The sequence below is a fragment of the Pongo pygmaeus genome, chromosome 10 (assembly GCF_028885625.2).
Source record: "Pongo pygmaeus isolate AG05252 chromosome 10, NHGRI_mPonPyg2-v2.0_pri, whole genome shotgun sequence".
Classification (NCBI taxonomy): Eukaryota; Metazoa; Chordata; class Mammalia; order Primates; family Hominidae; genus Pongo; species Pongo pygmaeus.
The window spans coordinates 131504475-131531877 of record NC_072383.2 but is presented as its reverse complement, the minus strand read 5'-3'; the positions used below and the strand labels follow the sequence as shown (position 1 = coordinate 131531877).

The window sequence follows — 27403 nt, the reverse complement described above, 5'->3', positions numbered from 1 at the left end:
CTGGTCCCTTACTCCCCAGAACCAGAGACGTGGCCAGCCAGTGCCTCTGGGATAAGTAGTCTATTTCTGAGTTTGTGGAGCATAACAATCCAAAGGATCCCAGAGAAACACGCAGCTGCTGCTGCAGCGTCGCCTGCACATCCTGCAGAGAACACTAGGTGGCACCTCCTCTCCTGCCCCTTTCCTGCACAAAGTCATGCTACACATTGTATTGCTGTGTGCCTTGTTGTTTTAGTGAAAATACGCCTGTGTGAGATCTGTGTGAGGACATGCCATATGAAAGGACATTTAGCCTCTCTCCAGCCTTGTGCCGTCGTTACAAATAGCAAATCAGTGAGAGGCTTTGTGCATGAGCTCATGCAGATAGATCTGTGGGGTAACTTCTGGGGCGTAGCCCTCTTGCAGGCCTCACAGGTGTTATAACTCGGGATGAATCCTGATTTGATGGACTTCACCAGAGCGGCCCCACAGAGGCCCCTTGTGGACACTTCTCTGGCCGTGCCTCATCAACATGGCCGGGGATTATTACCCAACTGCTGGGATAAAAGTGCTTCTCGGTGCAGTCTTAACTGAGGAGTCTTGTAATGAATGAAGTCGAATTTTCTCTTCTAGTCCTTTGTCTATTTTTATGTAGTTTTGGTGATTTTTCTCTTATTAAACATCGAATGAGTTGTCTTCATACAAAAAGTTGCCGTTTTTCTGTGATAAGAATTTGCTAATTTTTTCCTGTTTTTGGTTATTTTTTGCCTTTGTTTGTGGTGGATTTTTGCCGTGCAGAAATCTTTGCTCTTCATTAGCTTCTGGGTTCTAGTGTATCTCAGAGGCTTTTCTGCTTCAGGACCCTCAGCTCTTTTCCCTTGTGGATTTTCTGAGTGCCCTCTGGCTCTCCACGGCTGTGGCGTCTCCACCACGGACTCTCAACTTGCTCCACAGGCTCATCGCTGAGTTCAAGCGCCTGGGGTCGTCAGTCATCTACGCCAACTTCAACCGCATCATCCTCTGTACAAAGAAGCGCCGTGTGGAAGATGCCATCGCTTACGTGGAGTACGTCACCCGCAGGTGCGGCTCGCTGGTCCTGGTGACGCAGCACTGTGGCTTTGAGAGGGATGCTAAAATGACCCCCTGAGGTGCCAGCTGTCCTCCTGGGTGGGCTGGGAGGTCCTTAGAAGCGCAGAAGTCACCATGGTGAATCCGAGCAGCGTGAAAAGGGGGTTACCACCACCCGTGCGCGGTAGCAGATCGGAGGCCACGCAGGTGTGCAGCTTGAGTTGAGCAAGTTCAGGAAGTGGCCTGCCTTTGCTAAGAAGGTTCCACAGTGATTTTTGTTTGTTTTTTTTTTCCCCATGGGAGGCACAGATTCAAGTTGCCCTGAATATATGCACCTTGTAAGTGTTGACGTGTAAACCTTTTGATAGACGTCAGTGTTGGCGAGTGGAGTGGTGTGGTTCCTGGGTGCTCAGGTGTGCACAGCTCTCAGCTGTCAGAGCCTGGTGTTGTGGTTTTGACTTCCTGCCTTCCAGGCCATGTTCCTGAGGTTCCCTCCTGGGCCTTGCTGTGCTTCACACACACTCAGCACTATTTAAATCTAAATAGAAGACAAAGCAACAGAATTTTGTTTGATTGATAGTAGGAAGCTGCCTCCCAGGTGCGCTCACGATAGTAGGAAGCTGCCTCCCAGGTGCGCTCACCCTGGGGATGAATGCAGCCCTTTCTGAGCGCAGAGGGGAGTTGCTTGTGGAGGCACAGAGAGTCTGCATGGGTCTGGTCTTTGCATGGTTACAGGGGTAGCATCTGGGGGCGCTGCAGAAAAGGCTGACACTAAATTGATAATAGGTCTTATCACTGAGAAGTAGGAAGGTAGAGCTTGTAAGACTTTCATTCCTAATCAAACCATATGCACTGGATTAATCTGAAACACAGTGCAGACCCACTGTGGCTCCTTATGTCTATCCAAGATGAGCCTTGATGGTCAGTGGTCACGCTGTGTGCCCGGGAAAGCTGGCTTGGGCTAGAATTGTATTTCAGAGCATGGCTGAGATAATGGGAAGGATGTGCCTCTCCCCACGTTGGCCATGGGCAGCTCCAGGGGTGCCCTGTACCTGAGGAGGCCGGGGTTGCTCATGTAGGGAAACAGGCTGCTATTCTCCCTTAGCGTGAAGAGCAGAGTTAGGGTGAACATAAAGTTCTCCTGCAGGAGCTGCGGTGTGGGCTGGCTACTCAGCTGCATTTTGAAACTGATTTAGGATGTTCCTCCTTCCTTCCTTTCTTTCTTTGTTTATTCTTCCATTTTTTGGGGTTTTGTTTGTTTTTTAAGAGATGGGGTCTTGCTCTGTCACCCAGGCTGGAGTGCAGTGGTGCAGTCATGGCTTACTGCAGCCTCAACCTCTGGGCTCAAGCTATCTGCCCACCTCAGCCCACTGAGTAGATGGGACTAGAGGTGCATGCCAGCATGCCCAGCCAATTTTTGTATTTTTTGTAGAGACAGGGTTTTGCCACGTTGCCTGGGGTGGTCTTGAATTCCTGAGCTCAGGCGATCTCCTGCCTCAGCCTCCCAAAGTGCTAGGATTACAGGCGTGAGCCACCGTGCCTGGCCTGTTCTTTTTTTTTTTTTTTTTTTTTTTCCCTTAAATGGATCTAACCTGCAGAGGATTGGGTCAGCCCTAGGGAGGCTTAACTGAGGAGTGACAACGATGATGATAGCTTAAAAGAGCTTTGCAGTGGGAAGCACAGTGGTTGGTTACCTGCAGCTGCAGGTCACCTGAGGCCTCAGAGCAGAGGCAGAACGCCCTGTGGGCCATCCCCAGCACGAGGAGGCACCCAGCTCTCTTTGTGGCTCCAGCTCCCAGGGGCCTGGTGGGCCTCCTTAGTTTTACATTTACCACATTTCCCTAGGAAGCCTGAGGGATGATGTGATCTGAATGAACTTTCAAATTCAATGTTAAGTAAGTGACAGATAGAAACAAGGGGAAAAAAGGAAAGTTGAGAACAAGGTCGATTTCATTTAAGCAGCATCTTCAATGCTTCCTCTGCAGCATCCATTCAAAGGAGATCTTCCATTCTTTGACAATTTCTTTCTCTCGATGCTGGGAATTTCTTCTCTGGATGGATCCATCTAACTATGGCGGAATCAAAGGAAAAGTTTCATCTCGTATTCACTGTGGACTGGTAAGAGAGCTGCAGTGTGGCACCCGAGCCAGCTTTGGGGGTCGCGTTCATTCCTGCAACAAGTGCTGAGTGCTCAGGGCCCTGACAGGCCTGGCTGTGCAGCAGCGGACACTGCACCCACATTCTGCCCTCATGAACATGGGGAGGGACCATGCGCAGACAAGCACGTCAGTGTGGAGTGTGGCGTCAGCCCTGGTGGGGGCAAGGCTTGCCATGGGCAACAGGGAGGTGGAGGCCCGTGAGGTGGTGACAGGGAATCCGAGAGCTGATGAAGTGCACCATAGTTGTGTGAGCATAAGGTGCCTCCAGCGGGTGGACACCAGGGAGGCAAAGCACAAATCAGTGGAGCAGTGGTTGCAGATGCAGGCAGAGAGCTGGCAGGGCCAGGCAACTTGGGCATGGCAGGGCAGGGCTTCGGCTTTCATGGCAATGGGAGGTTCTGTGTGGGTGATGTTGGAGCTTTCTTGGCCCCACGTGGATAACCCACCATCGGAGGGCACAGGCAGGTAAAGCCAGTTAGTGCCTGTGTCAGGGAGATGCCGGGCAGCGAGGTTGGTGAGAAGGGCCTGGGTAGGCTTTGAAGTGGAGCCAAGGGGCCAGCGGATCGGATGTGTGCAAATGCCCAGGTGCGGGCCAGGCTGTGGGTGAGTGGAGGTGGCTGTCAGGAGCAGTCTGAGGAAGGGGTCACGTCTGGCTGGGACTCATGGTGTTTGCAAGGTTGAGACGTGGGTGATCAGCTGGTGCAGGAGTGGCCAGAGAGTGGCTGGGTGGATTGAGAGGAGGCCTGTGTCCTCCACAGGGGCCCTCATAGAGGACTGAGAGGAAGCTGTGGGTACCAGGGCCAGGGGCTCAGATGTCAGAGGGAAAGCCCTCTGTAAGGAGGCAGACACTTCTGGGAGCTGGCAGGATGAAGCCAAGACTGCCCAGGACACCTGGATGGGAGCGATTCTGGTTGGAGTTGGGGGACAAACCCTGATTGAAGGGATTCAGAAGAAAGTGGGAGGGTAGAAACTCAGGCAGTGTAGACCGCTCTGAGGAGGGGATCAGCGTGTGGTCAGGGCAGGTGGCAGTGGGTGTCAGTGTCTACACAGATGTGGACGGCACCATGGCACGAACACAGGCTGCACGGGAGGCTGGGTCTGTGATAGGGTCGTGCCGTCCCAGGAGATTCATGGACTCAGAGGAGGTAACAGTCACCGGGAAGCTGTGGCTGGTTCTTTTGTCCTTGGGGAGTGGGAGTTCAGTAATTAAAGTAAGCTCTGGAAGAGCAGAGTGAAGCTCGCAGTCCCAGGCCACTGGGACTTGTGTGTGTGCAGGCGCTTCCCACAAAGCACTCTGTACTGGGAGCCACCCGGGGGACTCACGCAGGCTCCAGGGGATGCCTTGACTGCACGGAAGGCTCTGGTCACACGGGGCAGATGGACCCAGGTTGGAGGAGCCTTCGCTGTGGCACCCTACCCCTCTACCAGGCCGCGATGGTGCACACACAGCCGCGTTGTCTCGTGTGTTACAGCAAGACTCCCAGAAAGCAGGGGGAGCAGACGATGAGCAGGAAAATGAGGACGATGAGGAGGAAAGAGATGGGGAGGAGGAGGAAGAGGCGGAGGAATCCAACATGGAGGATTTACTGGAAAACAACTGGAACATTTTGCAGTTTTTGCCACAGGCAGCCTCCTGCCAGAACTACTTCCTCATGATCGTTTCAGGTAAGCCCAGAGCCCAGGGCTGTGCAGCCCCCACTAAAGGGACTCATGGTTAGTAGATGCGGCTCCTGTGCCATGGTATCACAAGAAGGCAGACAGTGGGAAAATCAGATCGGGCGGAGCGTGCCCAGCAGTTGGGACTTTGTGAGCCGAGGGGCCTCCTCTCCAGGCTCCAGGCATGTTCCACTGGAGGACCCGGAGAGGGGTGACTGTCTTCCCTCCAGCCCTTGCTCTCTCAGGAAACTCCATGGGGAGCGGCTGCCCCTGGCCGTGTCATTGAGGAGTTTCCTAGCTCTGCTTCCGCCATCTGATTTGGTAACTCAGTCACATACATTCCCAGGGAAGATTTGTGTGTGTGCACATTCAGTAGCTGAAGATAACCCCCTGGGTCAGGTCAGCTGCCCCCTGGCTGGTCTGTGAGGCCTAACTTTCTGCTGGGGGAGTTCCTATGCCTTGGTTTGGGTCTGCAGGCTTAGAGTTTGCAAATCAAGCTATGCAGGTTAGTGTGCAGACAAAGTGTATCGAGGAAGCACTGTTTGTAGTTCAGAGCCCTAAGTTAAAGAACCCCCTAGGTGAAAACAGCAGGTTGTGATGTGCACACACAGGCGGATGCAGTCACAGAGGCCTTCGTTGATGATCATTTTGTATTTTTGTCTACTTGTCCTTGAGTCTTTAACTTTCTCAGTTCTCTCTTGCAACTTTCTAAGTCTCTTTTGAAAAGTTCCGGGTTGGCTGGGTGCAGTGGCCCACGCCTGTAATCCCAGCACTTTAGGAGGCTGAGGCAGGTGGATCACGTGAGGTCAAGAGTTTGAGACCAGCCTGGCCAACATGGTGAAACCCCATCTCTACTAAAAATACAAAAAGTAGCCAGGTGTGGTGGTGCACACCTTTAATCCCAGCTACTCGGGAAGCTGAGGCAGGAGAATCACTTGAACCCAGGAGGCGGAGGTTGCAGTGAGCCGAGATTGCGCCATTGCACTCCAGTCTGGGCAACAAGAGTGAAACTGTGTCTCAAAAAAAAAAAAAAAAGGTAAGTACCAGGTGACAGGCCCGGAGGAGTTTTTGGAGAAGCTTGCTGATGCCAGGGGCCCTGGCTTTGCTTGTGTTGGGAGCTGTTTTTCATGTGCTACCCAGTGAGACACTTAGTGTGCATGGCCCCATTTATACAGTTTTCTCTCTGACAATGAACTCAGGTGTCAGCGAGTGTTCCTTCTCATTTCCACTTCTCACTTGTCTAGTTTACTTTTAGTTCATCTAAAGGCCGCAAATAAAATTATTAACAATGACATTTTAGTCTCGTCTGTGAGGCGATCTGACCAGCCATGGGTCCCCTCAGATTCTAGGGTATTTGCAGCAGCCCGACTCAGGGCCTGTGGTGTGTGTGTCTCTCCACAGCGTACATTGTGGCCGTGTACCACTGCATGAAGGATGGGTTGAGGCGCAGTGCTCCAGGGAGCACCCCCGTGAGGAGGAGGGGGGCCAGCCAGCTCTCCCAGGAGGCCGAAGGGGCGGCCGGAGCCCTTCCCGGTGAGCAGTCTTTTGACTTTTGAGGCCACTGCCATGTGCCAGTGACCTAACTCCTCTGTGTGCCATGGGTGGTCCCTGGTGCCAGTCCCCCAGGTGGGAGGTCCCCAGTGCCAGACAGGTCCCAGACCCCTCCCTCAGCATCCTTATACTTCCAGGAATGATCACCTTCTCTCAGGATTATGTCGCAAATGAACTCACTCAGAGCTTCTTCAACATCACTCAGAAGATTCAGAAGAAAGTCACAGGCTCTCGGAACTCCACTGAGCTCTCGGAGATGTTTCCTGTCCTCCCCGGTTCCCACTTGCTGCTCAATAACCCTGCTCTGGAGTTCATCAAATACGTGTGCAAGGTGAGAGTGCCAGTGTGCATGTGGGGAGAGGACACTAACGTACATGTGTAAGGCGAGAATGTTAATGTGTGCAAGGTGAGGCTGTAACGCATGCACCATGAATGTGCTAGCGTATGTGTGCAAGATAAGGACACCGACATACCTGTTCATGGTAAGGATGTTAATGAATGCAGGATGAGGCTTTCACCTGTGCAAGGGGGTGTTACCTACATGTGTAGGGTCAGGGTACCAGCGTGTGCAAGGTGAGGAGCAGGTGTAAGTTACTTGTTCATTCCACCAACATTTATCATGTCCCTGTCACATGCAGCCACAGTTCCGGCATCTGTGCTCAGGTGTGAGCAAGACAGGAAAGGCCCTGCCTTGTGGGGCCTGTCTGCTGCCAGCCGACCCGAGAAGGGAGAGGGCCGTTCAGAGGCGCAGGTGCTGTGGGGACGGAGCCTGTGAGGGGCGCTGGGACCTGGTGCAGGAGGAGGGAGGACGCAAAGGCCCTGGGGGGTGAGCTTGGTGTGTTGGTGAAGGCACAGCTGAACACCCACTGCCACCGGCTGGGAGGATGGGTCACCGGAGACCAGTAGGCTGGACCGGGACCCAGAGCTGATGAGATGAGAGCTTGCTCGGATGCTATGGCCTTTCTGGGAAAGGCAGGCTGAGTCCAAGGAGGGATAATATTACCAGATAACGACCGCGGGTGTCAGCCCTTACAGAGCAGAGCGCTTCACTGTCCATTTCCTCACTCAGCCTTCCCAGCAAACTGCATCTCACGCACGGCTAAGGTTACGCTGGAGATCAGGTGACGGCCTCAAGGTCTGGTTGTGGTGAAGAAGTGTTTTTAGCTCACCATTTTAATTCCTTTATTGACTTTTACATGTTTTAAATTCATTTTTATTAAGGTGTAATGTATATACAGTAAAATGTACTCTGTGGCGTGCAGTTGTGTGATTTTTCCTAGGTGAGTGGAATTGTGTCACCATCAGCAGGATACAGGATAGTCACCGCCCGAAAACATTCCCTGCACTGCCCTCCTCACCTGACACCCTTTAGCCACTGGTGTGTCCTCCGTCCCTGCATTTTTTTTCTCTTCCAGAGCGTCACATAAGTAGAGACATTGTGCAGCCTTTTGGATCTGGCTTCTTAGCAAAACACACTTGCAGTGTGGTTCACCCACACGCTCATGTGTATCAGAACTCCCTTCCTTTCTGTTGCGAGTAGTGTCTGTTGTGTGGGCAAACCACAGCTTGCTTTTCATTCACTGGTGGAAGGACATTTGGGTTGCTTTCACTTTGGGGTGATTAATAACAAAGCTGCTATAAACATTCTGTAGGTGTCGGTTTTTGTGTGAACATAAATTTCAGCTCTCTGAGGTCATTTTTTAAGTGTTTGTTTAACTTGATAAGAAACCGCCAAACTCTTTTCTGAAGTAGCTGCACCGTGTCAGGGTCTCATCAGCAGTGTGTGGCAAGAGTTGCAGTTCCACATCCTCACCAGGACTTGGTATTATTGGGTTTTTAAATTGCAGCTATTCCAGTAGATGTGTAGTGGTATCACATTGTGTTTCTGATTTGCATTTCCCTGGCGACTAATGATGTGGGTTTTTTTTTTTTTTTTTTGAGATGGAGATTCACTCTCATTGCCCAGGCAGGGGTGCAGTGGCGCGATCTCAGCTCACTGCAACCTCCGCCTCCAGGTTAGCTGGGATTACAGGTGCCTGCCACCACACCCCGCCAATTTTTTGTATTTTTAGTAGAGACAGAGTTTCACCATGTTGGTCAGGCTGGTCTCGAACTCCTGACCTCAAGTGATCCACCTGCTTCGGCCTCCCAAAGTGCTGGGATTACAGGCGTGAGCCACCACGCCTGGCTGTGGGGCATTTTTTAATGGGCTTCCTTGCTGTCCTGGTGTCTGTCCTCTTTGGTGAAATTTTAGGTTTTATCCATTTGAGTTAATTTTTATACAGTATGCATGCTGTAGATCCAAGTCCATATTTCTGCATGGGATATCTGATTGCAGGCATATCCTGTCTTATTGTGCTTCGAAGTGGTTACATGTATTTTTACAAATGGAAGGTTTGTGGGAATCTTGTATTGAGCAAATCTCATCTTTCCAACAGCATGTGCTCACTGTGTCTGTGTCACATTTTGGTAACTCTCAGGATATTTCAGACTTTTCCACTATTATTATAGTGATAACCTTTGATGCTTCTATGGTAATTGTTTTGGGGTGCCATGAACCATGCGCATAGAAGACAGTGAACTTAATCAATGTTGTGCGTGTCCTGATTGCTCCACTCCAGGGCCATTCTGCCATCTCTCCCTTTCTCCCTGGGCCTCCCCAGTCCCAGTGACACAACACTATAGAAATTAGATAAGTTAATAGCCCTGCAATGGCCTCTACGTGTTCAAGTGAAAGGAAGAGTCACACGTCTCTCACTTTACATAAAAAGCTAGAAATGGCTCAACTTAGTGAGGAAGGCATGTCGAAAGTCGAGATAGGCTGAAAGCTAGGCCTCTCACACCAGTTAGCCAAGTCAACTGCAAAGGAAAGGTTCTTGAAGGAAATTACAAGTGCTCCTCCAGTGAACACATGAAAGATAAAGAAGTGAAACAGCCTGTTGCTGATACGGAGAAAGTTGAGTCTGGATAGATCAAACCAGATATAACATCCCCTCAAGCCAGAGCCTCACCCAGAGCAAGGCTCTCACTCTGTTCGGTTCCATGAAGGCTGAGAGCTGAGGAGGCTGTAGAAGGAAAGCTTGAAGCTGGCAGAGGTTGGTTCATGGGGTTTAGGGAGAGAAGCCGTCCCGGTAACATAAAAGGGCAAATGAGGCAACAGGTGCGGGGGGAGAGGCTGCAGCAAGTTCTCCAGAATATCTGTCTGGGATCACTGGCGAAGGTGGCTACACTAACAACATATTTTCCGTGTAGACAAAGCAGCCTTCTATTGGAAAAAGATGCCATCTAGGACTTTCATAGCTAGAGAGGAGGCCTCAGAGCCTGGCTTCAGAGGACAGGCTGACTCTTGTTAGTGGCAGATGCAGCTGGTGACTTTAAGTCAAAGCCAGTGCTCATTCAGTCTTTTAAGGCCACTACCTGCAGCTCAGAAAAAGATTCCTTCCAAAATAGTACTGCTCATTGACAGTGGACCTGCTCACCCAAGAGCTCTGATGGAGACATACAAGGAGATGAATGTTGCTTTCATGCTTGCGGACACAACATCCCTTCTGCAGCCCATGGATCAAGGAGCAATTTCGACTTTCAACCTTTATTATTAAAAAATACATTTCATGAGGCTATAGCTGCCATAGATAGTGATTCCCCTGATGGAACTGGGCACAGTAAATTGAAAACCTTCTGGAAAGAATTCACCATTCTGGATGCCATTAAGAACATTTGTGATTCATGGGAGAAGGGGTCAAAACATCAACATTAACAGGAGTGTGGAAGAAGTTGATTCTGACCCTCATGGATGACTTTGAGGGATTCAAGACTATTGTGGGAGGCATGACTGCAGATGTGGTGCAAACAGCAAGGGAACTAGAATTAGAAGTGGAGCCCGAAGATGTGACCAAGTTGCTGCAATATCAGGACAAAACTTAACAGATAAAGAGTGGCTTTTCATGGATGAGCAAAAAAGTAGTTTTTTGTTTTGTTTTGTTTTGAGATGGAGCCTCCTTGCTCTGTCGCCCAGGCTGGAATACAGTGGTGCGGTCTTGGCTCACTGCAACCTCCGCCTCCTGGGTTCAAGTGATTTTCCTACATCAGCCTCCCAAGTAGCTGGGATTACAGGTGCCCGCCACCACGCTCAGCTAATTTTTGTATTTTTAATAGAGACAGCGTTTCACCATGTTGGTCAGGCTGGCTGGTTTCAAACTCCTGACCTCAAGTGATCCACCTGCCTTGGCCTCCCAAAGTGCTGGGATTACAGGCACGAGCCACCACGCCCAGCCCCAAAAAAGTAGTTTTTGTTGTTGTTGTTGTTGTTTGTTTTTTTTGTTTTTGAGATGGAGTCTCGCACTCGCCCAGGCTGGAGTGCAGTGGCACGATCTCGACTCACTGCAAGCTCCGCCTCCCAGGTTCACGCCATTCTCCTGCCTCAGCCTCCCAAGTAGCTGGGACTACAGGCATACACCACCACACCTGGCTAGTTTTTGTATTTTTAGTAGAGACAGGGTTTCACCATGTTAGCCAGGATGGTCTCGATCTCCTGACCTTGTGATCCACCCACCTCGGCCTCCCAAAGTGCTGGGATTACAGGCGTGAGCCACTGCGCCCAGCCAAAAAGTAGTTTCTTGAGATGAAAGTGAACATTGTGGAAATGACAACAAAGGATTGAGAATATTCCATAAACTTAGTTGTCAAAGCAGCAGCAAAATTTGAGAGGACCGACTCCAATTTTGAAAGAAGTTCTACTGTGGGTGAAATGCTATCAAACAGCATCACATGCTACAGAGAATCTTTCATGGAAGGAAGAGTCAGTCGATGCAGCAAACTTCATTGTTGTCTTGTTTTAAGAAATTGCCACAGCCACCCCCACTCTCAGCAATACCACCCTGATCAGTCAGCAGCCATTTACATTGAGGCAAGACCCTCCACCAGCAAAACGATTGTGACTCGCTGAAGGCTCAGATGATCGTTAGCATTTCTGCACAATAAGACATTTTAAAATTAAGGTACATACATTGTTTTTTTAGACATAATGCTGTTATGCACTTAATAGACTACAGTATAGGGTAAACCTAAGTTTTGTCTGGGCAAAACTTACAGGTGACTCACACCTGTAATCCTAGCACTTTGGGAGGTCAAGGTGGGTGGACTGTTTGAGCCCAGCAGTTCAAGACCAGCCTGGGCAACATGGCGCAACCCGTCTTTACAACGATTACAAAAATTACCTGGGCGTGGTGGCGCATGCCTGTCGTCCCAGCTACTGGGAAGGCTGAGGTAGAAGGATCAGTTGAGCCCCAAGAAGTCAATGCTGCAGTGAGCCATGATTGCGCCACTGCAGTCCATTCTGGGTGACAGAGCGAAATCCTGTCCCAAAATTAAAAAAAAAATCACATACTTTTTTTTTTTTTTTTTGAGATGGAGTCTCACTCTCTCACTCAGGCTGGAGTGCAGTAGTGCAATCTTGGCTCACTGCAACCTCCACCTCCTGGGTTCAAGCGATTCCCTGCCTCAGCCTCCCAGGTAGCTGGGATCACAGGTGCACCCGCCACCATGCCCAGCTAATTTTTGTATTTTTAGTAGAAATAGGGTTTCACTGTGTTGGCCAGGCTGGTCTTGAACTCGTGACCTCAGGCCATCCACCTGCCTTGGCCTCCCAAAGTGCTGGGATTGCAGGCGTGAGCCACCACAAATCACGTAACTTTTATACGTACTGAGAAAACAAGCGTGAGCCAAAAATCACGTAACTTTTATATGTACTGAGAAAACAAGCGTGAGCCAAAAATCACGAAACTTTTATATGCACTGAGAAATCAAAAGATTTGTGATTTGCTTTATTGTGATGTTTGTCCGTTGAGGTGGTTTGAAACTGAACTTGCCGTATCTCCAAGATACGCTTGTATTCAAGAACCATTTGTTCAAAAGACTATTCTTTTTCTATTGAATCATCTTTGTACCTTTTTCCATAACTTAGTGACCTTATCTGTGTGGGTCTATTTCTGGATTATGTATTTTTTTCGATCTTGGATTCAATTTGCTGATATTTTGTTGAGCATTTTTGTGTCTGTGCTCAGGCCATTATTGGTCTGTAGTTTCTTTGTACGGTCTTTGGTTCTAGTATCAGGGTGATGCTGGCCTCATAGAATGGGTTGAGTGCTCTCCCTCTTCAGTGTTTTGAAAGATATTGTGTAGAATCAGCAGCATTTCTTCCTTAAATGTCTAGTAAATTCCACGGGGTAGCCTGTCCTCACCGATGGAAAACTGCCAATGTAGAGAAGTCAGCTGAGGCTTCTAAAGGGACTAAGGAAGGGGGGAAAGGACACCAGGAAACTGTAGCCTAAGGTCCAGAGGGTTCTGGTCTAGACAGTGCAGGGAGGCCCCAGGAGCTCCTTCCTGATGTGGGCTGTGGTCTCTGCAGGTGCTGTCCCTGGACACCAACATCACAAACCAGGTGAATAAGCTGAACCGAGACCTGCTTCGCCTGGTGGATGTTGGCGAGTTCTCCGAGGAGGCCCAGTTCCGAGACCCCTGCCGCTCCTACGTGCTTCCTGAGGTCATCTGCCGCAGCTGTAACTTCTGCCGCGACCTGGACCTCTGTAAAGACTCTTCCTTCTCAGAGGTGTGGCTGAGCTCCAGCGGGCCCTTCACTGTGGAGCAGAACATCCGAGGGCACTGCGGTGTCTTGAGGGCTTCTGCAGCCCCAGCTCTGTGGGTCACACCTGCTGCCCCTCTGACTCACACGGATTGGCAACAGGCCCCTTCCCAGGCCTCCTCACACCACATTCGGAATGTTGTCCTAGGAATGTTGTTCTAGGAAGGGCTCAAGTGCAGGTGGGAGGCCGGAGTGCGTGCAGCTGCACTCAGGAGACTCGCCCCTCACCAGGCGCTTCTCACAGCCCCTTCCTCTCCTGAGATCCTGCCCATGGCACTGTAGTCTGGAGGCTGGGCTGGTGACCTCTCGCACTCTTGCTCTGCCTAGGATGGGGCGGTCCTGCCTCAGTGGCTCTGCTCCAACTGTCAGGCGCCCTACGACTCCTCTGCCATCGAGATGACGCTGGTGGAAGTTCTGCAGAAGAAGCTGATGGCCTTCACCCTGCAGGACCTGGTGAGTAGTGTGTGCCGCCCATCCTTGTGCCCTGGAGTCCGCAGAGGGGTTTCTGTGCACTCCCGGGAGCCGGGGTGTGTGCAGGTCCTGAGGCACGCCCTGGTGTCCTCCAAGGGGCCTGCCCTGCAGACCAGTCCATGCCCTGAGCCTAGTGGACTGTTCTATCCACGCTGGTTGAGCACCTGCCTTGGGTCAAGAGCTGGCCTTGTGGGTGCTTTGTTCTGGGGGAAGGAGGCAGACACTCCCAAGTGTGAAGAGAAGGAAAGGAGGAAGAGGGGGTTGCACAGCTCGGCCACAGGAAGGTCTTGCCGAGGGGCATCTGAGCAGAGGCTGGGGGACGCGCCAAGCTGCCGTGTGGTGGTGCACGGCGTCCAGGCCTGCAGGATGGAGGGAGTGAGCAGGGCCTGGAGGAGGCCTCAGGACTGGGCGTCTGGGGTGGGATGAGGTCGTGCATTTTACTCATAACCGAGGGCTGGCTGCACACAGCGGGGGCTCAAGGCTTACTGATGGGCCCACGAATGTGTCTCGCGAGCCTGTGAAGAAGCAGCAGGCAGGTCTGGCCGGCGCCCATCGGGGCTGCTCCCTTTCAGGTCTGCCTGAAGTGCCGCGGGGTGAAGGAGACCAGCATGCCTGTGTACTGCAGCTGCGCGGGGGACTTTGCCCTCACCATCCACACCCAGGTGGGCTCTCCCTCATCTGCCTCGGCTCAGCCTGGCCTCCTTGGCCTCCTCTCTGAGTGGACTGGGGTCTCACTGCGCCTGTTTATTCCTGCAGGTCTTCATGGAACAGATCGGAATCTTCCGGAACATTGCCCAGCACTACAGCATGTCGTACCTCCTGGAGACCCTGGAGTGGCTTCTGCAGAAGAACCCACAGCTGGGCCGTTAGCCAGCCCCGGGCCCCGGGTGCCTCTGCGTCTGTACCAGGCCTGATGCCAAGGCCACATCCCCGCGCTTCCAGTGACCAGACCACTGACCACTCTGACTGTCCAAACTTGTGACCCCAGGCCAGGGATCAGGGAGGAAACCAAAGAAAACCATTTTCAGGGAGCTCAGACGTCACAGGAGGGAGCGGGAGCAGGATGTGGCCCTGGTCTCGCCAGAGCACCTGAAGAAGCAGGCCATGAGCGAGGCTGCGAGTGCCCTGGGTGCCGTTTCTCACGCAGTGAATGCTTTTCCAGGCCTCTGTTGCTTCCTGCACCACACCTGGTGGGGTGGGAGAGTCCTCTAGGTGCCCCCAGTTCTTTGTCCTGCCTCCCAGAGAGAGGAAAAGCCCCTGGGGGCTTCTGGCTCCCTGAGATTGGGCTCTCCCTGAGACGAGACGGGTTCCCAAGGCCCTGGTGGGGCTGGAGTCTCACCTGTTTGCATGGAGAAATGGGCTGGCCCCACAGCCTCACAGGAGCAGTTTGTGGGCCGGTTTCTTGAGGAATCCAGACCCTAACCCGTGAGAATCTGGATTTTGGCTTGTGAGCCCTGCTCATTTGGAGCCGGGTCTAGAGGGAACCCTCTATCAGCGTCAGGAAAACAAGACCTGTGTGCACCTCACTTTTGGCTCACTGCAGCCCTTGTCCTTCACGTCCACACAGGACCAGCTGGAAGCAGAAAGAAGAAAGGCCAATTTCACAGGGCACCAAACGAGTATGAAATGTAAATCACAAATGCAGACACCCCAGATGAAGCCTCACAGGAGGGAGGGGCCCCACAGGCTCCCCAGGAGGCTCGTGTCTTTGGCCCAGAGCCAGCCTTAGTTTCTCCCTGCCATCTACTGTCTGAGGCCATCGCTGCTACACTTTGTTTTTGTTTGTATTTCATACTGAAGTTTCTCTAGGTTGTCACTGTATTTGTGCAGGGCGCCTCAGATCAGGGGACTGGGTACCACTGGGCACGTGTTTGGCCCCTGGATGCTGCTCGGGCCGCCTGCCTGGAGAAACCTGATGCCTGCTCAGATGGAGGAGTGCTGAGGCCTCCAGAATGGAGATCAGATCAAATTAGGGCAAGCAGGGGAGGAGGGAGGCTGGCTGACTGGGCTTCATTCCTGGAAGCGAATCTGGAGAACCCTCGGGAGTGAGGAGTGATGGGGCCAGGGGAGAGCCTCTCATCCCCCAGGAAGGCCACCTAGCAGGGCCAGGGGTCGCCCGGCGCGGCCTTGGGCACCGGTCAGCCTGGGTTCACTCTGAGGCCAGCTGGGGGCATCTGAGTAGTGGTGGGGGCAGCTCTGGCCCTGGTTCCCGTGGCGGTGGCTCAACCAGAAGAGCCAGTTTCTCCAAAAATGAGCTGGGTGTTTGTGAGCCACAGCATGTGCAGGCTGCGGGGTGACCTGAGGCCGGTGCCCTAGGCTGGGGGGCCACAGTGAAGGGAAATGGGGCCTGTGAGATGTGTTCTTGCCACTTGAACACAGCGCTGGGGTGAGGACTCGAGTTGTGCTGACACCTCCAAACTCAGGCTTTAGAGTCAGACCAGGGCCGTCTTCCCGCACTTCTCTGCTCTTTGACCTTTGGGAGTGGTGTAGCTCTCCTGAGACTGGGTTTCCCTTCAGAGGCAGGATGTCATCTGTCACTGGCACAGGTGACTTCATGACACTGTTCTGGGCTCCTCTCCCCACCTGGTGGGCACCAGTCTAACCACTGCAGCATCTGAGGATGCAGTAACCAGATTACCCACAGGCCCTGATGCAGTTAGTGCCGGCTCCCGGGCTGGTGTCCGTCCACCCCCCACCTGGCCTGACTTGCCATCTCGGCACTCCTGCCCCCACCCATGGAGTAGGAATGAACACTGGTCTGAGCACTGCTGTGGTCTGAGCACTGCTGTGGTCTGAGCTTTCGTTTTCCTTGTGTGCAGCTGTCCTGGCCTCCCTCCCATTTCTCTCTTCCTGAGTCATGCTGTCCTCCCACATTTTGAGATGAGCCAGCTTTGGTTTGGAGTCTGGGGTGGCCCTGTCAGAAGCAAGTGCACTGAGGAGGTGGCCTGGGTCCCACTGCACTCCCAGCCTGGGCAGACCTGACCGTGGCCTGGCTGGCTGTGGGGACCATGGGTCATGGGGCAGGCAGATATGTGCCCTGCACACCTCCCAGGCTACTTAGAGGGGAGATGACCCAGACAGAGGTCACCATGTAGCCCAGCTCCAGGCCACCAGGGCCTGGCATCCCATATTCATGGGCTCACAATGCTCCTCCCCAAGGAACGAGGCCAGAAGGTTCTGCTCACAGGTTTATTGGACTGAGTATGTTGTAACTTCTAAGGGAAGAGTCTGGGCAGATTCGAGGTTACAACGCCTGTGGGGTGGGGTGGGGTTCCCAGGGCCCAAGACCAGGAGCAGAGCCCCTCAGAGCTCAGCTGGCTTGGGTTCCAGGTGGCTGTGGGAGGTGATGGGAAGTGAGCAGCCCTGTAGGGACCAGCTGGGGAGGAGGTGTCAGGGGCTGTATGCCAGGGTAGGGCACAAGCCTGGGGCCAGAGCATGCCCCCAGCCCTTGCACAGGGATCCTGTGGTGCCCAGTTGCGTGGAGGTGCTCCGCTATTGAGGTGCCCATGTCCACTGTGCAGGCCCCTAGCCGGGGACTGTCTGGCCCCACCAGGCCGGGTCTGCAGTCCAGTGTGATGGAAAGGAGCTCAGAGTTGAGCCAAACCTTTGGGGTCTGTGGGTGTGGAGGCTTGGGCAGGCTCGGAGGCAGGAGTGTCCACCATCTGCTCAGACGGGGCAGAGATGGGGCAAGGCCGCAGGGGCGGGAAGGCTGGGCCACACACGGCCCCTTGTTGGCCCTCCTGGCCTGATGGAGGGCTGGGGTGCTGGTCCTCGGAGCAGTGGCCGGGTTGGGGAGGGGCCTGGCCCAAAACACGAGCAAGCGTCACAGGCCAGATACCTGAGGGGCGGCTCGGCGTACACACCTTGTCAAATTTCTTATGGCTGTAGACCTTGTTTTTGTTCATGAATGTTAGCAAGATCCAGTCGCACAGGAAGGAGCCCTGGGGCCAGCAGAGACCGGTGTGTAAGGGCCTGGTGGACGCCCCGCACCCGCTGGGACCCCAGAGAGGGTTCCTTACCACCCCGACGGAAGTCAGAGCTGTGGCCAGATTAATAATGGTGGGAATCAGGCTGAACTTGCCGGCCTGGGGAGAATGGGGTCGTGGTCAGAGTGTCTGACAGCGTCTGATGGGGCTCGAGGGAGGGGTGGGGCGTGAGGAGCTGAGACCCAGGCTAGCAGGGCTGGCCACCCGCCCTCAGCAGGTGCAGCCACCTGTCCATGCACAATGACGTCAATGCGGATCCCGTAGGCCTTGATGAGCGTGCGGGTGGTGGTGCCATTGATCTTGTAGTACTTGGCAAACCTGGAATGGGAAGGCCAGTGCCCACTCATCCTCTGCACTCCAGGGCTGCCCCACGGGCCTCTCGGGACCCCACCACAGCTATTCCAGGGTGGACAGCGGTGTCCCCAGTACAGTACCTGAAGTTGTAGCCTGAGGAGGCAGACACGTGCTTGGGGTCAAGCCTCCGGAAGGAGTACTTGGGGTTGCACTCCGATGCAGGCAGGTCCAGGTCACAGTCCCAGTTGATGATGACCCCGATGACACCACCCTGCCAAGAAGGAGCCAGGGAAGGGGGTCAGGAGGGCACACGAGTGGCCCCTCGAAAGCCCAGGTCAGTCCCAGGCTGCATGTGAGGTGTGCACTGAGGGGCCCATGGGGCAGCTCAGGGGTACTGGTGGGCGTCCAGTGTCTGAGGCACAAGGGGTGCCAGCAGCCAGCCCCGTGGCCAGTGTCAATAATTCAGCAAGCGCCACACAGGATGGGTTCTGCTGATCGCATTTCTTTCCTCTGCCTGAGCGGGGCCACCTGGTCAGGAGGGAGGAGGGACTGGTCCCCTGTACCCCAGGCCCTCTCTGCAGGTGGGAGCCCGCCCTGACCCCACCCTGCCTGCGCTTGCCCTGCCTTGTGTGCAAGCTCTGTGAAGCTCTCCCCAGCCTTCTCCACGATAAAGCCCAGCTTGAAGATGGGGCAGTAGAGGTCGGAGGCCTCGTGGAACATGCAGCGCTTCAGGTACCCGTCTGTGCGGTCGGCGATGTTGCCCCTGAGGAGGCAGCAGGAGGCGAGACCTGCACCCCAAATACCCCATTCCCAGGAGGCAGCCCTCAGGCTGGGCCGTCACCACACCCCGCGGCTCTTACTTGGAGAAGTGGAATTTGGGGTAGTGGATGCTGTTCTTGATGAGGATGGTGAAATTTGGGGCCATCGTACCCAGAAATTGGCTGAGGAGGCACAGACGGGTTGTTTAGTCCCCTCTTCCCGCAAAGCTCCCGCCTGGCATTGGCCCCCACCCCTCCCCAGCTCTTGTCACTCCTGCCCCGCCCGTTTGGGCTCTGGTCAGAGGAAAAGGATCAGAGTGGAGGCTGGGCCCCAGGCCGGGGCGCAGGTGCACCTGACAGAGGCCCCATCTTCCACCGGGCACCAGCCAAACACCTCGCAGGTCTTGGAGGGCCCCTGGTAATAGGGCACACAGCGCCCGGTCCGCAGGCCTGTGAGGCAGAGGTCACTGAGGCATTAGCTGGGACGCAGCCCTGCCCCACCCGCCCAGCCCCAGCTGGCGCACACTGACCGTTTCCCAGCATGTCCAGCTCCCCAGCCACGCAGTCGGCGTCGGAGAGGCAGGCGGCGTTGTGGACCCTTATGCTCTAGGGTGGAGGCGGCCCAGTCAGGGACCCCACAAGGGACAGCTGGCCCGCCTAGCTGAGGCAGGGTCCCCCAGCGCCGCGGGATCCCCTCACCTCGGGGCAGGTTCCCTGGGTCTGGGAGTGGGTGGCCTCGACCCTGGTGATGATGCTGAACACGCTGCCCCCCTGGGCTCAGAAAGAGGGGGCGGTCGGCCAGGCGGCAGCTGCTGCCCCCTCCGCCCACTAGGGTGGGGTGCACGGCGGGGCGGGGGGCAGGGGGCGGCCCGTACCTCGGGGGGCTTCACATACTCCTCCACGTCCCATACTTTGTGCTCGGACGTGGTGATCCCCTTGACCTTGGTGATGATGGAGCTCTCGGGGCCCGTCTCGCTCTCCTGGTAGCTTTTCTGCACAATGAATACGTACCTGCGGGCAGGGGCGGCGCCGGCTCCGGAGGCGACCCTGGGAAGTCTGAGTCCGCCCGCAGGCACCGTACGGGCCCTCCCGCGACCCGGGTCCGCTCTGCGGGGCTCTTGGGGCCTGCCCCACGCCCCCAGTCCCAGCCTCAGCCCCTGCCCCGCGCCCCCAATCCCAGCCCCTGCCCCGCGCCCCCGGTCCCAACCCCAGGCCCTGCCCCGCGCCCCCGGTCCCAGCACCCCGAGTCCCAGCCCCTGCCCCACGCCCCCAGTCCCAGCCCCAGCCCCTGCCCCGCGCCCCCGGTCCCAGCCCCTGCCCCGCGCCTCCAGCCCAGCACCCCGAGTCCCAGCCCCTGCTCCGCGCCCCCAGTCCCAGCGCCCCCAATCCCAGCCCTTGCCCTGCGCCCCGCGCCCCGCTCCCCGCGCACCACACGAAGTAGAGCAGGATGAGCAGCTGCACGGCGCGGTACAGGACCCCCAGGCGCCGGTTCCTCACCACGATCACCTTGGGCGTCTCGTAGTCCCAGAGGGCGGACCAGCAGCCCCGGGCCAGGCGCCGGGCGGTCACCCCCGCGGGGGACTTGGGCTGGGCGGCGGCCATGGCGCGGGCGGCCCCCACCTCCGGGAAGGCGCTGCCGGGCTGAGGGTCGGCCCCGCTGCGCACCGAGGGCTGGGGGCGCGGGGTGGGCGGGGAGCTCGCAGCTCCGCCTCCGGGGTACGGCCTCGAGCCCGCCCCGCCTCGCCCCGGCCCCGCCCCGCAGGTGTCCCGGGAGTCCCTGGTGTCCTAGGTGGGGCTGGGAGCGGGGCCTCGCGGGGACAGAGCCGGGGGCGCGGCAGCCCAGCCCCAGCTCTCGGTCCAGGTGGGGGCCGAGCGCGGAACCGGCGGTCTCGAAGTTGGAGGGTCGGGATTCCCCGGGTGGGAACTTTTTCCGAGCTCGAGGAGAAAGACATGGGAAGTCCCGCCGGCCTCCGCGGCGCCCCCCACCCCGTCCAGGCCGGTTCCTGCCGCGGCTGCCGGGGCTTCGAGCGGAACCTGCACTCCCGCCTTTGCCAGCAGACCCCTCGCTTCCAGCTCCTGCCTCCGCCGCAGCTCCAGCCCTCGAGCTGGAGAGGGATCCACGGCCGATCCGTTTTCTTCTTTGCAAGCCGGAGTTTTCTTTCTTTTTTTTTTTTGTTTTTTTTTGGTAACTTTTCGAACCTCCATCCCACCCACATTATTTTGAAGCAAATCCCAAGCATCACAGTTTTTCACAAAATAATTTTAAAATAGTTTATTGTGATAAAATCAGCATAGCGTGTAATTAACTAAAGTAAACAATTCAGTGACATTCACAACATTGTGCAACCACCACCACCTCTATTTCGTCCCCAAACACTTTCCCCACCCCAAAATAAAACTCCCATCCATTAAGCAGACCCATTCCACACTCCTCTCATGCCCTGGCAACCGCAGGTCGCTTTTCTGTCTCAATGAATGGACTTGCCTGTTCTGGATATTTCATATATCTGGGTTAATGCCTTTTCTGTCTGGCTTCATTCACTGAGCATGTTTTCAAGGTTCATCCACATTGTAGCATGTGTCAGGGCATCACTCCTTCTTATGGCCAGGAGAAATGTCTAGGCTATACAAAGAAGGAATTTAGATTGCTTTCAAACTAACTCTGTGAATAGTGCTGTTATAAACACTGGTGCATAAATATTTGTTTGAACTGTTAAATTAACTCAATTAACAGGCTGCCTCTGTGCCTTGAGTTTCTAGGTAACAACAAACTGCAACCTAATGTACCACAGAAACAAGCTAAAAGCTTAACCTATGAGTATATTTTGGAACAAATAGCTGAGTCTCAACAAATCACAGGCTGCTAACTGATCTGATCATGTCCATATAAGGCAAACATCTCAAGCCGTAACAAAATCAAGCTAATTGTGATTTTTTTTTTATCTCACTTCTGTGTTCTATCTATAAAAATTCCCTGCCCACATTACAGAGTGGAGCTCTCGAATCTCCCCCATTGGTTCTGAGTGCTGCCCAATTCATGAGTTGTGTTTTGCTCAATTAAACTCTGTTGGCTGGGCGCAGTGGCTCATACCTGTAATCCCAGCACTTTGGGAGGCCAACGTGGGTGGATCACTTGAGATCAGGGGTTCGAGACCAGCCTGGCCAACATGGCGAAACCTCGTCTCCACTAAAAACACAAGTTAGCCCAGTATTGTGGTGTCTGTAATCCCAGCTACTTGGGAGGCTGAGGCAGGAGAATCACTGGAATCTGGGAGGTGGAGGTTGCAGTGAACCAAGATTGCACCACTGCACTCCAGCCTGCATGACAGAGCGAGACTCCGTCACACACACACACACACACACACTAATTTGTCCAAAGTTTTTGTTTTAACAGTCTGGTGTCAGAAGTGGGATCTGAAGTAGACCTCCAGCCACCCCCTAGGAGCACTGAATGCTCAGTAGGGCCTGTGTGCCTGCTGATCTCCCAAAGCATCTAGAATCATAGGTGAGTTCTCTCTGCTGGATTTGTGTTCTATGAGCATGTGTTTTGAGCCCTCTACTTTGAGCAATTCTTTTTTTTTTTTTTTTTTTTGAGATGGAGTCTCACTCTGTTGCCCAGGCTGGAGTGCAGTGGCATGATCTCAGCTCACTGCAACCTCCGCCTCCCAGATTCAAGCAATTCTCCTGTCTCAGCCTCCCAAGTAGCTGGGATTACAGGCACATGCCACCGTGCCCGGCTAATTTTTTTGTATTTTAGTAGAGACGGGGTTTCACTGTGTTGCTCAGGCTGGTCTCAAACTCCTGAGCTCAGGCAATCCACCTGCCTCGGCCTCCCAAAGTGCTGAGATTAGAGGCATGAGCCACTGCGCCCGGCCTTGAGCAATTCTTAGACTGGAATGGGTCCAGGATTGAATTGGATCCAAAACTTAACTCCATTGTATCCAGTTAGAGGCCTCAAGTAGGTCCCTTTTGGTTCGGGTTTGTCTGAATCCAAGGAGTCTGCATGCCACCTTCTGGGACTCTTGCTAATTATGTGTGTAAGAACTATGGACCCAGAACTTGTGCACATTTTAGAAAAATAGGCTAACCCCAAACTCAAAAAGACCTCTCCAGATTCTTGGAACTGTACACCTTTTGGAGACCTTAAGGTAAAGCTAACCAGGGAAGTTTTCCCCAGAAGCAGATGGGATCCTAAATGTGGACAGCTTTTCCGAGATCATGGGTTGAGACTTCTCCGCGATCATGACAGCCTTAGCCTCCCCCTGGGCCCCTTATTTCCTGCTGTCTGAATCTTTTCCTTTTCGTTACAGGAAAATCCACAGGACCATAATGTGTGGATGGCATCAGCTAAGGCTTACACGCTAGGAAAAACCCAGAGTGGTAGTTGGGTTTGGGGGTCAATGTCAAAAGCCAGGAAACTACATCCATCCCTGTCATTCTTCACGATGAGGGTCACCCTGGAACTCCCAGGGGAGAGTGGACAGCGTCCCCATGTGTCCCAGGGGAGACTGGAGAGTGTCCCCATGTGTCCCAGGGAAGAGTGGAGAGAGTCCCCGTGTGTCCCGGGGAAGAGTGGAGAGTGTCCCCGTGTGTCCCGGGGGAGAGTGGACAGTGTCCCCGTGTGTCCCGGGGGAGAGTGGGGAGCATCCCCATATGTCCCAGGAAAGAGTGTTCCCATCCCTGTGTCCCAGGGGAGAGTGGAGAGCATTCCCGTGTCCCGGGGAGAGTGGGGAGTGTCCCCGTCCCTGTGTCCCTAGGAAGAGTGGACACACACACTCTCCTTTATGTTCCAGACACCGCTGCTATCACTTTCCTATACCCGCTGAAACTGTGTTCTGACCTTTCTAATTAATAATCCAAACACTGCTCATATGTAAAGCGTGCCTGAACGATGCCTTCAGAAGGTAGATGAGGCTCCAGGCATCACATACTCAAGACCTGGGGGTTCTCTCTGTGGGTGGGAGACACGGCATGTGTGATGTCACTGGATTGAGTCCAGTGAGGTCCCTTTCCATTAACTGTGGTTACACACCCTCACAGCACACTGTAAAGGGACTTCATACCGGAGCTTTTCCGCTGGACCTGCTTCGGGAGCTGTACTGACATGTAGGTGAAAACGTGTCACTGACTTCTGCTCAGATGCCACCAGGTGGCGCCCTTTTCCAGCCCCCGAGAGCCTCTGCTGGGTCTGTGGAGAATCCGCTGTGTTGGGCCACTTCACTGGTTTGAATCTTCCAATTTGGTCTGGCTCAGTCCTGCCTTCCAAGTAGCTTCCCCTGACAGTTCCCACCCAGGATACCTCCCATAATCAGAGGCCAAAGCAGTCAACAACCAAAATTAGCACCAGCCTTGAAACAGATGAAGATAAGTTAGTTTTCACTGAAGAAAGTTTCCATTAGAATTCTTGGTGGTAGTGAGGTGCTGGTTGTGTGGAATTCTAAACTAATTCGTAAATTGGGGAACATCTTGGGCTTTGTGGCCAACCTGACCTCCCAGGATTTTTTTTCTCTCCAGAACTCCATGAGTTCACTCCCAGGGATTTAGACGGGTGGAAGCCACGCTCTGAAAGGTGGATGAGAATGTTCGTGTTCAACAAAAACACTTACTAGAAATCACACAGCTTTAGATCTGTTAAAGGATATCTGCAAAAAAAAAAAAAAAAAAACCCAGTTAACAACTTTCTTCCTAAAATTTATTTTGTATTGTAATAAAACATTTAACATGAGACCCACCCTTTTAACAAAATTTTAATTGAACAATACAGTATTGTTAACTACAGGCACGATGTTGTATAGCAGACCTAGAACATACTCATTTTGCATAACTGAAACTGAAACTTTATACCTGTTCAGGAGCAACTCCCTTTTACCCTCTCTGCAGCCTCTGGCAACCACCATTCTACTCTCCGCTTCTATGTTTGACAACATAATTTTTTTCATAATTTTTTTGAGGTAGGATCTCACTCTGTTGCCCAGGCTGGAGTGCAGTGGTGCAATCCTAGCTCACTGCAGCCTTGACCTCTGGGCTCAAGTGACCCTCCCACCTCAGCCTCCTGAGTAGTTGGGACCACAGGCACGTGCCACCATGCTAGGCTACTTTTTCCATTTTCTGTAGAGACAGGGTCTCATTGTGTTAACCATCAGCCTGGTCTCGAACTCCTGGGCTCAAGTGATCTTGCCTTGGCCTCCAAAAGTTCTGGGATTACAGGCATGAGCAACTGTGCTCAAGTGACAACATAATTCTTTTTTTTTTGAGATAGTATTTGACTCTGTCACCCAGGCTGGAGTGCGGTGTGCAATCTTGGCTCACTGCAACCTCCACCTCCTGGGTTCAAGTGGTACTCTTGCCTCAGCCTCCTGAGTAGCTGAGACTCCAGGCGTAAGACACCATGCCTGGCTAATTTTTTATTTATTTTTTGGTAGAGATGGGGTCTCCCTATGTTACCCATGCTGGTCTCAAACTCCTGGGCTCAAGCGATCCTCCCACCTTGCTCTCCCAAAGTGCTGGGATTACAGGTGTGAGCCACTGTGCCAGTGGACATAATTTTTTTTTTTTTTTTGAGACAGAGTTTCGCTCTTGTTGCCCAGGGTGGAGTAAAATGGTGTGATCTTGGCTCACCGCAACCTCCACCTCCGAGGTTCAAGCTATTCTGCCTCAGCCCCCCAAGTAGCTGGGATTACAGGCATGCACCACTATGCCCGGCTAATTTTGTATTTTTAGTAGAGACAGGGTTTCTCCATGTTGGTCAGGCTGGTCTCGAACTCCAGATCTCAGGTGATCCACCCCCTTCGGCCTCCCAAAGTGCTGGGATTACAGGCCTGAGCCACCGCGCCCAGCCAGCATGGTCTTTCTTAAAGGCTCTTAAAAGAGGGCTCTTGGCCCCTGCTGGGATTACAGGTTTGAGCCACCCCACCTGGCCTGGTTGACATAATTTTGAATGGTGAAGAGAATAAATGCTTTTCCCCTGCACTCAAGAGGAAGACAAAAGTGTCCTCTCTTGCCACTTCTATTCAATGTTATGCTGAAATTCTAGTTATAACAAGTAGGTAATAAATTGAGAAAAACTGCAAAAGAAGTAAGATCATCTCTATATGCAGATGGTATGATACTGTATAAGGGAAACCCTAAGGAATCCACTGGAAACTGTTAGAGCTATTAAGTTCAGAGAGGTTTCAGGATACAACATAAATATATAAAAATCAGTTATATTTTCTTTCTTTCTTTTTTTTTTTTTTTTGAGACAGGGTCTCACTCTGTCACCTAGACTAGAGTACAATGGTACCATCTTTGCTCACTGCAACCTCCGCTTCCTGGATTCAGGCAATCCTCCCATCTCAGCCTCCCAAGTGGCTGGGACTACAGGCATGCACCACCACACCCAGCTAATTTCTTATTTTTGTATGTTTTGTAGAGACAGGGTTTCCCATGTCTTGAACTCCTGGACTCAAGCAATCCACCCTCCCCAGCCTCCCAAAGTGTTGGAATGACAGGTGTGAGCCGCCGCGCCTGGCCAAGTTTAATTATTTTAGATTCTTCAGGCAAGTGGAATCATGTAGCATTTGTGTTTCTGTGCCTGGCCTGTCTCACTGCATACTGCCCTCAAGGGGCACCCATGTTGTAGCATATGGCAGCAGTCTCTTCTCTTTTAAGGCTGAACAGTATTATGTTGCCTGGACACACCACACTTTATCCATCATTCATCCATCAACGGGCATTTAGGTTGTTTCCCACTTATCTACTTTCTGTTTCTATGGATTTGCCTGTTCTGGACATTTTCTATACACTAACAGATTTATTTTTATTTGTTTAAAGCCTTTCTCTCTAAAAAAAGTTTATAACATGTCTGAGATATAATTCACATATTATACAATTCACCCATTTAAAGTGTACCTTCATTGTTATTAGTATAATTACAAGATTGTGCAAACTCCACCATGATGTAAATTTAGGATATTTTCATCACTCCAAAAAGCTTGCTCCCCTCCCCTCCCCTCCCCATCCCACCCTGCCTCACCTTGCCTCCTGCCCTACATGCTTCTCCTGGGTGAGGATGCTTGCTCACTCTTTGGCTTCTACTGACCACTGGGGCACACAGCCCTGGCTTAGGTAGTTCTTCATTTATTTCCTCCCACATGGATCCTGAGCTGTCTCTGGGACTCACTTTTGGCCAATAGAATGCGGTTGAGGTGATGTTGTGTGACCTCTGGGTAGGTCAGAAGAAGCCTTGCAGATCCTCCTGGGGCTCTTGCTCTGGGGAAGGCGCTAGCCACCCTGGGGCTGCCATGTTTTGAGGAAGCCCCTGCGAGCCTCACGGGGGCCATGTGAAGAGAAGAGTTGATGGGCTCCCAGCTCATCACTCCCTCCAGCCACCAGATGCAGGAGTGAAGGAGCCATCTTGGACACAGCCCCGTTGCGTCTTCAGATAATTTTCGGCAGCCTAGCTGCTACCTGAAAGCTGATGCCTGAGCAACATGTGTGAGAACCGCCCAGCTGAGCACAGTCAACCCAAAGACGGAGCGACCATCACAAGTCATGTTTTTGGGCTACTGAGTTTTGGGTGCTTTGTTTTCTGGTGGTAGACAGTGCAGGTGCTGCATTAGGCTGGGTACATGTACCCCTCGTTCCTGTCGCCAGAGGCCAGGGCTCACTCTGAATTCCCACCCTGACTCCCCAGTCACACCCCTCAGCGTCCCCACTGCTCTTCCCTGCCTCTCTCTCTGCTCCTTGTCCCCCCAGCCCTGCCTGACTCAGCCTCCTATCCCCTCTGGCCGTGCGTGCATGCTATCGCATGGGTCCTCTCGCTTCCAGCCTCTCCCTGCCCGTTACAGAGGCCACCACGCA

The 27403-nt window shown here is 53.3% G+C and overlaps 2 protein-coding genes across 8 annotated transcripts in view; one reads left to right on the top strand and one right to left on the bottom strand.

Annotated features, from left to right (window-relative positions):
* Window positions 1-15333, top strand: part of POLE (DNA polymerase epsilon, catalytic subunit) — a 63945-nt gene extending 48612 nt beyond the window's left edge. For both annotated transcript variants that reach the window (XM_063646852.1, XM_054444862.2), the window contains 9 exons: window positions 934-1059; window positions 3033-3165; window positions 4679-4871; window positions 6264-6395; window positions 6551-6744; window positions 12820-13020; window positions 13381-13506; window positions 14097-14186; window positions 14281-15333. In XM_063646852.1, the coding sequence (XP_063502922.1) occupies window positions 934-1059; window positions 3033-3165; window positions 4679-4871; window positions 6264-6395; window positions 6551-6744; window positions 12820-13020; window positions 13381-13506; window positions 14097-14186; window positions 14281-14394 (1309 nt within the window). In that variant the 3' untranslated portion in view covers window positions 14395-15333. The remainder of the gene's footprint in view (window positions 1-933; window positions 1060-3032; window positions 3166-4678; window positions 4872-6263; window positions 6396-6550; window positions 6745-12819; window positions 13021-13380; window positions 13507-14096; window positions 14187-14280) is intronic.
* A 1366-nt stretch (window positions 15334-16699) lies between these two features.
* Window positions 16700-20205, bottom strand: P2RX2 (purinergic receptor P2X 2). Of its 6 annotated transcripts, XM_054444857.1 has the most exons (11): window positions 19992-20205; window positions 19438-19573; window positions 19262-19333; window positions 19093-19168; window positions 18916-19012; window positions 18665-18745; window positions 18429-18567; window positions 17945-18075; window positions 17738-17828; window positions 17544-17609; window positions 16700-17465 (listed from the first exon to the last, which is right to left on the bottom strand). In XM_054444857.1, exons 1-11 carry the CDS (start codon window positions 20162-20164, stop codon window positions 17112-17114), a joined length of 1416 nt encoding a protein of 471 aa, XP_054300832.1. In that variant the 5' UTR covers window positions 20165-20205; the 3' UTR covers window positions 16700-17111. The 6 variants fall into 6 exon arrangements, with proteins under 6 accessions (XP_054300832.1, XP_054300830.1, XP_054300833.1 ...); XM_054444855.1 differs by having other exon boundaries at window positions 16700-17609; XM_054444858.1 differs by lacking the exon at window positions 19262-19333.
* Window positions 20206-27403: the final 7198 nt, after the last annotated feature.

Excerpts from the sequence above, each read along its gene's own strand:
- P2RX2 (XM_054444855.1), bottom strand. The coding sequence starts at position 20,164 with ATGGCCGCCGCCCAGCCCAAGTCCCCCGCGGGGGTGACCGCCCGGCGC. Across the intron at positions 18,076-18,428 it reads TCACAGAGCTTGCACACAAG|GGTGGTGTCATCGGGGTCAT; the intron begins GCAGGGCAAGCG and ends CCTTCTTGGCAG. Across the intron at positions 17,610-17,737 it reads ACGTCATTGTGCATGGACAG|GCCGGCAAGTTCAGCCTGAT; the intron begins GTGGCTGCACCT and ends CATTCTCCCCAG.